Raw genomic sequence first — 12500 nt, forward strand, 5'->3', positions numbered from 1 at the left:
ATGTGATGTCAAAATGAATACCCGGGAAATACGGTAAATACTCTTCCCTATTAAAGGTTTGGGCTCCTATCTTACATAATATCTTAAAATTGTGTTTTTTCTTCTGTTAAAGGTCTAGACACAGGTGAGGTCTAGACACAGGTGAGGTCTAGACACAGGTGATAGGTGAGGTCTAGACACAGGTGAGGTCTTTGTACAGGTGAGGTCTAGACACAGGTGAGAGGTGAGGTCTAGACACAGGTGAGGTCTTTATACAGGTGAGGTCTAGACACAAGTGAGGTCTAGTCACAGGTGAGAGGTGAGGTCTAGACACAGGTGAGGTCTAGACACAGGGAGGTCTAGACACAGGTGAGATCTTTATACAGGTGAGAGGTGAGGTCTAGACACAAGCGAGGTCTAGACACAGGTGAGAGGTGAGGTCTAGACACAGGTTAGAGGTGAGGTCTAGACACAGGTGAGGTCTAGATACAGGTGAGGTCTAGTCACAGGTGAGAGGTGAGGTCTAGACACAGGTGAGGTCTAAACACAGGTGAGGTCTAGACACAGGTGAGGTCTAGACACAGGTGAGGTCTAGATACAGGTGAGGTCTAGACACAGGTGAGGTCTTTATACAGGTGAGGTCTAGACACAGGTGAGGACTGAGACCTAGACACAGGTGTACTGTACCTGGGCAAACGGTGTGACTATCAGGTCGTCCCCATGACTGAAAGAAAAGGAGAGAAGCTGATTGGTTACATCATGATAACACACACACACACACACACTCCGGAGGAGAACATCACAACATGTTAGAGATACAGCATCACACAACATGTTAGAGATACCACATGCATACGTCCACACAGATCAACCGTGTACTACAGTACGGTAGACACAAACACCGAACCCACCGTACGCTTGTTCAGAATACACACAGAATACAGAGCATTGAGTATATTTTTACTCACTACATGTTTTAGTATTGGAGTATAGGGTTGGTCTGTGTGGCAGGGGACGCAAGGAAGGGTTAAATCATAAGTTAATGCTTCAACATGACAGTCATCCTTTTGCACCATGACAATGCAGAAGTATCGATATGTCGAGAAGACGGAGCTAGCATCATCGATGTAGCCAGAATGCTAACATCAAGGCGAGGGGAAAACATAAAGCGTTGTATGCCTTTAATTGAAAAAACATCATGTACATACAGTGTTTTATACACAATCAAACTATACAGAAGACTAAACAACTATACATCGAAATAAAGGGTTAATAATAACAACAGAAATTATAACAGTTTGAAAATCGTATCATATACTGATGAACAGCCCTAGTTTGTACAGGAAAGTTACTCTTACTCAGTCTGTCTGTCTGTCTGTCAGTCAGTCTGTCCCCTCTCTATTACTCAGTCTGTCTGTCTGTCTGTCTGTCTGTCTGTCTGTCTGTCTGTCTGTCTGTCTGTCTGTTTGTCTCTGTCTATGTCTGCCCCCTCTCTATTTGTCTGTCTGTCTGTCTGTCTGTCTATCTATCTATCTATCTATCTATTTATCTGTCTGTCTGTGTGTGTGTGTGTGTGTGTGTGTGTGTGTCTGTCTGTCTCTGCCCCCTCTTTATTACTCTGTCTGTCTGTCTGTCTGTGTGTGGTGTGTGTGTGTGTGTGTGTGTGTGTGTGTGTGTGTGTGTCTGTCTGCCTGTCTGTCTGTCTTTCTATCTATCGATCCATCTATCTGTCTGTCTGTCTGTGTGTATGTATCTGTCTGCCTGTCTGTCAGTCTGTGTGTCTATTTGTCTGTGTGTCTATTTGTCTGTCTGTGTGTGTGTGTGTGTGTGCGTGTGTGTGTGTCTGTTTGTCTGTGTGTCTGTCTGCGTGTGTGTCTGTGTGTGTGTGTGTGTGTGGTGTGTGTGTGTGTGTGTGTGTGTGTGTGTGTGTGTGTGTGTGTGTGTCTGTCTGTCTGTCTGTCTGTCTGCTCTGCCTGCTTGTCATTCTGTCTGTCTGTCTGTCTGTGTCTGTCTGTCTGTGTGACTGTCTGTCTGTCTGTCTGTGTCTGTCCGTATGAAGGAGCTTTGGAACCCTGAGGATCTGAAGGGTTCCACTCTAACAAAGGTCAGGGCTAAATCCATCCACTGACACACAAGGACAGCTCCTCCGCTAAGGAAGATATTTTTTTTCCTCTCTCTCTCTCTCTCTTTCTCTCTCTCTCTCTCTCACTCTCACTCTCTCTCTCTCTCTCTCTCTCTCTCTCTCACACACACTCTCACTCTCTCTCTCTCTCCACTGCCTTCTTTCCAGCCCTCCCTCGCTCCCCCTCCTTCTCCCACCCTGTCTCAGCTCTTTCCTTCTGTCTTTCTAAACTTAGAGTATTCTCTTCCTCTTTTTTTCATCCCTTTCTCCTCCTTCACTTTCTGTCCTCCTTGTATAATCTCAAGTTCTGGTCTTCACTGCGCTGGTGTTATTATCCCTCCCTCTCTCAGCTTTACTGGTTTGGTTTAACAGTGCCAACAGCCCTCCTTCTCTTTCTTTGTTCCCTTTCTCAGATATTAGTTTATATTCCCTCTGCCAATCCCTCTCTCCCTCCCTCCCTGGCTCAGCTCAATCACTTTCTCTGTCCCTGCCAATCTCTCTCCCTCCCCCCCCCTCTCCCTCCCCCCTTCCTCTCTCTCTCTACCTCCCTACCTCCCTCTCTCTCCCTCCCTCTCTCTCCTTTCTTCCCTCCCCTCTTTAGCTCCGTGCTGTCTCCATATAGCCAGAGCAGAGGCGTCAGGGTTTCTTGGATGTGTTCCATGGAAGAACACATTGATTTTCTCAAACTGTCTTTGACTCACGGCCGGGTTGACCTTAGCTAAAGTGAAAGATCTTACTCCAGCACGGTAGTATTGTTTCAAACATAGCCCTCAAATGACCGGGGACCTTGGTGTACAGGGGGCACCGGTCTTGTGGCATAGTTTACTCTCTGCCACATAACTTACTGGAGGTAGGAGGGGGGTGGATTAACACCTTATCGCCCCGTTCCAGAGTTATTTTCTTGGCAAACAATTAGCATGTTGATGTAGCATGTCTGTCAAGCATTGTGTTAGGCTCTAATGAACAGATAGATCCCCATAACACTGCAAAGAGACAGACACTGTAGACATACTGTGGCGCACTGACTGACTGGCTGGCTGGCTGGCTGGCTGACTGGCTGATTTACTGACTGACTGACTGACTGGCCGGCCGGCTGGCTGATTGACTGACTGACTGATGGACGGACTGGCTGGCTGGCTGGCTGGCTGGCTGGCTGGCTGATTGACTGACTGACTGACTGAAGCATTGACTGACTGACTGACTGAAGCATTCCCATGCATGGATGCAGTCTCTCTCCTCTCTCTGGACCCAGAGCCACCACGTCCACACTGTGGAGGGTTCAGGGGGAGCTTCATGCCAGCCATCCCAGGGAGGAGTGCTCGCAGGCAGACGTTAGTGCAGGTAGAAAGAGGGTGGGGGTGGAGGTAAGGTGGGGAGGACAGGTGAGTGGCAGTGGGAGGGGCTTCAGCCCAGGTCAGGTAGGGCCTCTCGATGAGCAGGGCCCAGCGATCACACACCTGTTTCTACTCATCAACCTCATCATCCAAAGCTCCATGAGTAGAAACAGGTGTCTGAGGGCTGGGCTGGAAGAAAAACCTGCTCACCAGGACCAGTATTTGGTAACCCATGTCTCAGTGATGAAGCACCTGAAAACTACACCCTAAAGGCAGTAAATCCCTCTACAATGAAGAACCGGTCTGCAACTACGCCTTAAAGGCTGTAACATACCCCAAAGGCAGTAAATCCCTCTACGATGAAGAACGGGTCTGTAACTACGCCTTAAAGGCAGTAACATACCCTAAAGGCAGTAAATCCCTCTACGATAAATAACTGTCCCGTAACTACACCCTAAAGGCAGTAACATACCCTCTGCGATAGTCATTGGGCTCGCTGAAGAACCGTCCTACACGTCCTATTTCACGCATGGCGGCGTTTGTCGTTCGTGATCTCACACAGGCTCCTCTGCTGAGGTTGGTGTCGGTCAAGTGTGTGTGAGAGTGTGTGAGAGTGTGTGTGAACTTAGCACCCAATCATATCTCACACACAGAAAGGTCGGCGGAGGCATGGTTAGTGTATCATCACGCGCTCCTATGAGGCTAGCATGGGATCTGCTTCTAATAAAGTGTCGGCTAAACTTAGAACACAGACACACGTCACTCACGTAGGGCAACATGAACAAGTATTCATGGCCCTTTTAAGCAACACGTCGAAGGTCATTTCTTTTCGACAGTATACAATCTCTTGAACCTAACCTGGCCGCCAAACTATTTCGGCAATCAGCGATGCTTTACTTAACATTTACATTGACTTGTTGGAAGCAGGAGTCGCTGGTGGGGGTAGAAATGGGAGGACGGGTGAAATTGTAATGCATGGAACGGAATGAGGAATGGTATACTCTGATAACCATCCCTCATTCCGTTCCATGCATTACGTCCGATTTCTACCTCCACCAGCTTCTCCTGGTTGGAATTGCGACATCCCTTCCTCCATCTTCACCTCCCTCTGGCCCTGCGAGAGACAGTATCAGTTACATGTCAGAGGCACACCTGATAGCCTTCCTCCTTCGCTTTCCGCATATCTGGATGGATTAGATGCTGAACTCATGACAGAGCTCCCATGAGGCCTTGCATTATGCATGCCCGGTGTGGGGTTACAGTGAGCGTGCAAACTAGCGACTTCCACAGCCACGTCATAAAGACCTGAACACCATTGTGCATGTGGTCTCACAGCCACAGCGAACCTTCTCCGATGTCTGCTTGCCTTGCAGATTTGGTTATCATCCTGCGAAATTACCGCAATCTGGAGTGAGACGTCGCCTGATAGTATTGCTCTATTCTATTCTGATGTCCTCTCATCATTTCAGTTATTTTAAGAAACCATTCGATTATTTCTGTGACTCCGTCCGTCTATGATTTAATATCTCATTCTAGTTTAGGTTATTTTACTGTAAAATGGCACTAGATTTCTACTTGCAAGCAATGGTAAACCCCCAAACCCCTGCCCGATCACTCCGCTCTTCCACCTCGGCTGGCTGCCTGGCACCGCCGCCTCTATGTGGATGCAGCAGCCACTACCTATCTTCTGCCGTAGATTAAAGACCCATCTCTTCAGGCTACATCTTAACTGTCCCTCCTAAAGACCTCTTCATCCCCACTACCCCCCTGTACAAGTTTCTCTCCTGTAAAAAAAATCCTTCTTCTCGCATTGTGACTGCCAATAGCCCCTGGTCCTACCATAGATTACTTTTTCTTATGATGACTGATGGATAGATGATTCACTTACTTAAACAAATATATTTGCTGTAAGTCGCTTTGGATAAAGGCGTCTGCTAAATGCCATAAATGTAAATGTAAATTTGGTGTCTACAGTATATCGCCCCTGACAGAGAGTAATGACAACACTTCTGCAAGTTCCTAGCAGCTTCTTTCAAAGCACAGATAACGACAGTCGTGTTCCTGGTTCCAAAAGCCTCAAGATAACTTGAATGACCTGTGTGTAAACGACATCAACATCCATTCAGTTCAAATGACTCTCAGCATATGGAATGGTTACCCATGACAAAACGTATGATAAGGATGGGTCTGGAGTAGGATGGGGGTTCTAGTACTACTGTTGGACATGCCATGCAGCTGTCAGGGTCAAGATGCAGACTAACATGACTAATACAACGTTAAATGAGAGAGAACAATGTTCTCTGTAGTCCCGACCTGGAGTCTAAACCCTTGAACAAGACCTTGATCCATTCAACCATGCCAATGTCTTTGGAATGTTCCACTGGGATGCTCCACAAGGGGGGGATTCTACTGGAATGCACCACTTTGGGGATTTCAGAAGATGTTTTTAATGCCCAGAATACTAAATAATGTCTTAAAACTCTTCAAATACATAGACTATTTTTTCTATAGAAAATCACTAAACAAGTGAGGGAATTATATAAATCTTAATTAGCTTCTCTTTTTTTTTTTCCATAGTCATTCTGCGCATTAAAGATGAGGTGTGTGGATGCACGTGCGTATCTATTCCATGGTGCTTCGGTGGCAGTGGAGTCTGGTGGAGGTAGAAACACACGTGATGATACCGTTCCATGCATTACAATGAGCCCGACCTCTGATTTCTACCTCCACCGGCCTCCACCGGCCTCCACTGGTCAGTGGCGTGGTGAAGTGTGAGGCAAGGCATCGCAGAGACAGGCAGAGCATTACTCTGGAACAGCAAGGCCGGCGCAGACGTGCTGTTAGTGCAGGGGCCTAACAACTTTAACCAACGCCTCTGTCACAAGGCCCTCATACCACTGTTATAAGCATGACATAACAGCCGTGGTCTTCGTAGTGAAGACTACAAGCTCTAATGTTGTCATGACCACAACAATATTGTTTAGGTAAGTTAGCTAGCTGGCTAGTTTACCACAACAACATTGTTTAGGTAAGTTAGCTAGCTGGCTAGTTTGCTACAACAAGCTAGTTCGCTCATTGGTCAGGTTTGGCACTAGCAAACCTAGCTTCCCTAAACAATGGTTTGTTAGCGGTCGATGTCATCGCCATGCCAGCGTGATGTAGCCTTGGTGAAGGAGGTGTGGTAAAGTGTTAGCGACTGGCGACATACATCAGCAGCGCCATCACTTACTTTCCGCTAATGACGGGCTCAGACCGTCGCGAGGTCAGACCTGGCCTCTGCAGGTGGTTATTCCTAGCAATAAGGACACAAAATGGAGGACACTGAGCCAGGCTTCACGGTGTTCGCAGTGTCCCCCGAACGACCCTTATCGTGGTGAGACACAAAATGGCAGACACTGGGCGGGACTTCATGATTGGTTTGAAGTGCCACCAATGACCCCTGTATCATGACACAAGATGGCGGACGCTGAGCGATCGTGGTTTTTTTCGATGTCACCAGTGACCCTGTGTTTAGGTTTCATTCAGTTTAACAGCTTTTTTGGGATAGGTTCCTCTCCAGTTCAGAGATCGGGTGAATAATCTCCCTCCAGATGGTCATGTCTGAGGCCACATGAGCTGAGGTCTGGTCGCACCACAGGGGCTGGAGAGGAACGGTAGACAACAGGGCCTTTGTTGAACCCCTTGTGTTACCTTTCCCATAGAGGATGTCGCAACATGCTTTAGCCCACACGTTGTGTGGTAATATGCGTCCTTGTGTAGAATGCACTGGGAGACAGACGAGGACGATCGGGACAACATTGAAAGCAGCGCTGTGGAAGTCAAAGACTAAAGGACAAATATGCGGACGTATATACCAGCGCACAGGCAAGGATGACTGGAGTCCCTGTTGGATAGGGGGACAACAGAGAGAGGGGGGTGAGCGGGGGAAAGAGAGAGAGAGAGAGAGAGAGAGAGAGAGAAGGGGGGGATAGAGAGGGAGAGAGAGAGAGGGGGGGGGGCAGGGAGGGAGAGAGAGAGAGACAGAGAGAGAGAGAGAGAGAGAGGGGGGGGGGATGGCAGGGATGGAGGGAGAGAGAGAGAGACAGAGAGAGAGAGAGAGAGAGAGAGAGAGAGAGAGAGAGGGGGAGAAGAACAGGGGGAGAGGAGGAGAAATAGAGGAAATGTAGGGCAATAGAGGGCATACTGTACACACACACAGCTCTGCAGTCAGTGTACTATATCAGAAGCCCTCACAGTGAAGTCAAAGCGGAGTCCCAGCGGAGATTCAAGTCTGAGCATATTATGACTCGGAGGGCATATTTACTAATAACTGTGAGGTCATGTTAACGTCATGGTAACAGATTAAAGGCCTATGTCTGTGAATTCTGGCTAAATACCACTTCCACTGGGAATCAGTTAACGATGTAGTCCTGGGAGACAGGCCCAGTGACACACAGCAGTAAGATTTAGTGCCAAAGATCAAAATCACTTTTACACGCTAGATCCCAGGGATGAGGATAAGATACATGCTCTGGAATGGACTTGTGTCTATCAGGGGAGGCTGCTGGAGGTAGACATCGTAGGATGGGCTCATTGTAATGCGTGTTTGATACCATTCCTCATTCCATTCCATGCATGAGCCCGTCCTCCGATGTCTCCCTCCACCAGCCTCCTCTGATGTTCATCATAATAGATAACATAATAACAGCAAATATTTAGACTAGTAAGGGCTTTTTTTGGAGGCTTTTTAATGGAGTTCTTCTGGAAACTTCCGCCACCAGAGGTCATGTGATGGTTGTTGTTGGGAGTGAAGTGCTGCTGAGACAACTAGGCAACAGAACCCCAATGAATACCGAAGGTCGCTTCTGTCCCATTTTTACTAGCTATGGCATCTCATCATGTCATCATGACTTTGTATGTGGCCTTATGTGGACAAAGAGGAGGAAGAGACGGAGCTCTATATACTTAAGGAATGTTTGGGGGAACAAATTCATAGGAAGTCTACACAGTAAATCAAATGTGAACCAGACAGACCAGAGATAGAAATAGACATAGAAATTCACAGAAAACATGAAAGAGTACAAGTACAAGTACTTGATGGAAAGAGAGAGAGAGAGAGAGAGAGAGAGAGAGAGAGAGAGAGAGAAAGAGAGAGGGGGAGGGGAGGGAGAGAAAGTGAGAGGGGAGAGATTGAAAGAGAGAGATAGAGGGAGACAGAAAGAAACAGACACAGAGTGTTTTTGCTTACATGTCACTTGCGATGGAGGAGTTTCGGGACATGGACTTGGGGGAGAGGTCGTAGTCGGAGTCCGAGCGGTAGAGGAAGGACTCCCTCCTCTGACTGTGGACGAAGTTGGCCTGGAGGATGAGGCCCGACCCGGGGCTGGCCATGGGGTCCAGGGGGCTGCGCCCCGATGATGTCCCGTTGTCCACATCGAAACTAGGGAGGGAAAGAGAGAGAGGGATGGGGTTAGAGAGAGGTATTCTGATAGTGAAAGCATGGTTCTGGTTGAAAGCATGGTTCTGGTCACTGACATGTCCAAAGCCATTTCAAACTGACACGCTGTCCTCCGAGTGGAGCAGTGTTTTAATACCATTCCTTATTCTGTTCCATGCATTACAATGAGCCCGTCCTCCGATGTCTACCTCCGCCGGCCTCCCCTGCTGCAGACATAATGTTTCCTGCGTACGTGAACGAGACTAACTAACGAGTCAGGACGTCTTCTCTGTGAACGATTCCACGACAACAACAACGGATCGGAGCCAAAATCAAACCGACTGCCTTTTCACGAGAAGCGAGCCGGGAGCGAACGTAATGTCCGATAGGTGTACAAGGAGAATATGTCCCGGTCCACACACACACACACACACACACACACACACCTGAGCTACCTACGACAGCGCAGTACGCTAGTGTACGCATGCCGGCTAGCTTAGCAGGTGAGCCTACGTGTTTGCGACGTCAGTCCAGCGACGGGAACGTGAGCCGGTGGCAACGCACAGCGACCAGGACCGGATGTACCAGTGCAGGGGACGGCTGAGCCGAGCCGCTCACGACACGGTGACACAGGCCGGTGTGCCGGAGTGACGGCCAGGTGACGTGGGTCATTGTCCTCTGACGGGTGTTAAGACCTCCTATGACCTCTGTCACCTGAGCACGCAGGGGTGACATCATAGGGACAGAGGAGGACCCAGGAGGACCCAGGGAAGACCTGAGGGCGTTTAATCTGATCCTCATCATCAGATAGAGACCGCGGCGCACACACACGCAGACACACACACACGCAGACACACACACACACGCGGCGCACACACACGCAGACACACAAGGGATTCCCCTAGTGACGTACAGTCATATTGGGCCCTACGTGGACGTTGGCCTGATCCGTTTCAATCTCCCTGACGGCACACTGCCAAACTGGGCCAGCTCATAAGGTGGTTAATTAGAAGGGTCTCTGTGTGTGTGTGTGTGTGTGTGTATGTGTGGTGTGTGTGTGTGTGTGTGTGTGTGTGCGTGCGTGCATGTGTGTGTGTGTGTGTGTGTGTGTGTGTGTGTGTGTGTGTGTGTCTTTGTGTCTGTGTGCTGTAGCCAGAGAAGTGTATGTGTCTGTGTGTATGTATGGGTTACATTAGCTATATACCTCTGTGTAAACTGGGGGTCCATATTGCATTGGGACTGTGACTAAGGCAGTGTGTATCTGTGTGTCTGGGTGTGTGTGTTCGCACGTGCGCGCGTGCATGTGTGCGCGTATGTGTGTGTGTGTGTGTGTGTGTGTCATGCATACGGCAGTACAGTACACTCACTCTTCCAGAGGAACCGGGCACATGGTCCAGTACGTCAGCCACAGTGAGGGAGGCAGGCCCGACTTCTATTCATATGAGAATCGTGATCTAGTTCTTCCCTTACGTAAGAGCCGTAACAGGGACCTGGTCTCCTGTATCCCACCACTTCATATCAATGTCAGCAGACTTCTGAGTCACATTCTTGTTCCTCTTCTACAGCCTCAATCACAACCTCACTGTTCCACACAGTCACAGTCTATTCTATTCTAAAACTTCAAAAGAAAACCGAGACAAAACGGTGTATGAAGTTATCCGCCTCAAACGACAGCACATCATCACGTATTGGGCGGCAGGTAGCCTAGAGGTTAGAGAGGCTGGTGGGTTGCTGGTTCGATCCCCACCCCAGGAGGGAGCTGGATGTGAGCTGCTGATTGGAGGGTGGCTGGCATCAGATCTAAGGTGCCTGCTGCTGCCGTTGTGCCCTTGAGCAAGGCGCTGAACTACGGTTGACTCTGCTCTCCCTCTGTGTGTGATGTGCTGTATGGGGAGATACACTCAGTAACTCATTCCTAACAATCTGACTGTAGAGCAAATAAAGCATTTGACTCAATAGGACACAGTCCAATTCATATAATCCTCAATCTTAAGTTCTTACAACTTTGAATGTGATTGGCTCATGTTCAGTGCAAATCCGACGCAAGACAAATGACTGATTCGATGAGTCAATTTTCAACAACTTCACCATCACAACAGTGACTGCAGCAGGCAACACTCCAGTCTTCTAACCGAGCGATACAGTGTCAATATTTACACGATGCCTGTCCTTACTCAAATAAACCAGAGGAATAAAATGACTAAAACAAACATAATAGATGAGCAAAACCAATAAGATAAACATGATGTATTGACATCACAGGGGGATGCTGCCAGAATACACAAACACACACACACACACACACACACACACACACACACACACACACACACACACACACACAGAAAGACACAGACAGACACAGAAAGAGACACACACACAAACGCACGCACGCAAAAAGACAGACAGACACACACAGACACACAGACACACACACACAGTTCACAGTGCTCCGAGTTTCGATGCCACGTCAAGATAAGGAGACAAACAACTGTTTTACAAAAAAACTAAAACTCCCTTTTCCAGATTCCTTTCCTAAAAAGGACAGAGGAAGCCTGACTCAGTGACAAAGTAAAAACACCTGTAAGTGAAGAACACCATGTCTAAGACATATTTATTTTACGTCTCTCTGTGTGGAGAAAGGCCAGGCTTTTTGAAACCTTTCAGATAAGTCAAGCGTCATGTTTAGTCCTGGCTGGAGCAGGAGAATGTGTCAGCGTGGGTCCTATCTATAAGACAGACGCTTCTCGGGTCAGGAGTACAATCTAGCCTCTCAGCGGTATGCTGTAGCTTAGAGATGTGCTTCATGCATTCTTCAGAGGGACGATTCTCTCGGGAGAGAAGTTTGTTCAGTGGTTCAAAGAGGATAGTGAATAGTGTCTGATATCTGATGCAGTCAGTCAAAACATCTCCCTTCTTAACTCTTTTCCATGTCCTCATATGCACTTGACTTCCAGACAGGATATAATCAGCCACACACACACGCACACGCGCACGCACACACACACACACACAGACACACACACGCACACACACACACACACACACACACACACACACACACACACACACGCACACTGACCCCCTCTCAATGGGATGACACACAACCCTGCTGATACAGTAGACACCCAGGGACTATTTATGAGTGACATGACTGCTCTGTACAGTATGTTAAGGTCATACAGCCATGAAAAAAAAGCAGCTGGAAAAAAATCCTGGAAAATCCCTCGAAAATGATGTGAACTGTGTTCACTGTTACGGCCATGCTGATCACAGCAACGCTCCTACAGCTCCAAATCTCAACTTTTGAGGAGACAAAGCCATCAAGTCACACGTTGCACTTTGAACATTGCAATGAGGTTAGATAAAGGTTGCCTGAACAACCCCTTTAAAGAAGGTGGATCGTGACGACAGCACCTCCGCGCAGCAGACTCATTACCCTCTGGTATGGCACAAGGACATGCTGCTGACAGACTGTGAGTGCATGACGGAGAGAGAGAGGCAGGGAGGGAGGGAGGGAGGGAGAGAGAGAGGCAGGGAGGGAGGGAGGGAGGGAGGAAGAGAGAGAGAGAGGGGCAGGGAGGGAGAGAGAGAGAGAGAGAAAGAGAAAGGGGCAGGGAGGGAGAGAGAGAGAGAAAAAGAGAGAGAG

The 12500-nt window shown here is 48.3% G+C and overlaps 1 protein-coding gene across 1 annotated transcript in view; it reads right to left on the reverse strand.

Annotated features, from left to right (window-relative positions):
• The window catches only part of LOC310805130 (3',5'-cyclic-AMP phosphodiesterase 4D-like), a 157596-nt gene that overhangs the window by 21330 nt on the left and 123766 nt on the right, over nt 1-12500 (reverse strand). Inside the window, exons 4-5 of the mRNA XM_083670687.1 lie at nt 8663-8854; nt 667-703 (exon numbers count right to left, since the gene is read on the reverse strand). Coding sequence (XP_083526813.1) covers nt 667-703; nt 8663-8854 — 229 coding nt within the window. The remainder of the gene's footprint in view (nt 1-666; nt 704-8662; nt 8855-12500) is intronic.

This window comes from Argentina silus, assembly GCF_951799395.1.
Source record: "Argentina silus genome assembly, chromosome: 5".
NCBI classification, from domain to species: Eukaryota; Metazoa; Chordata; class Actinopteri; order Argentiniformes; family Argentinidae; genus Argentina; species Argentina silus.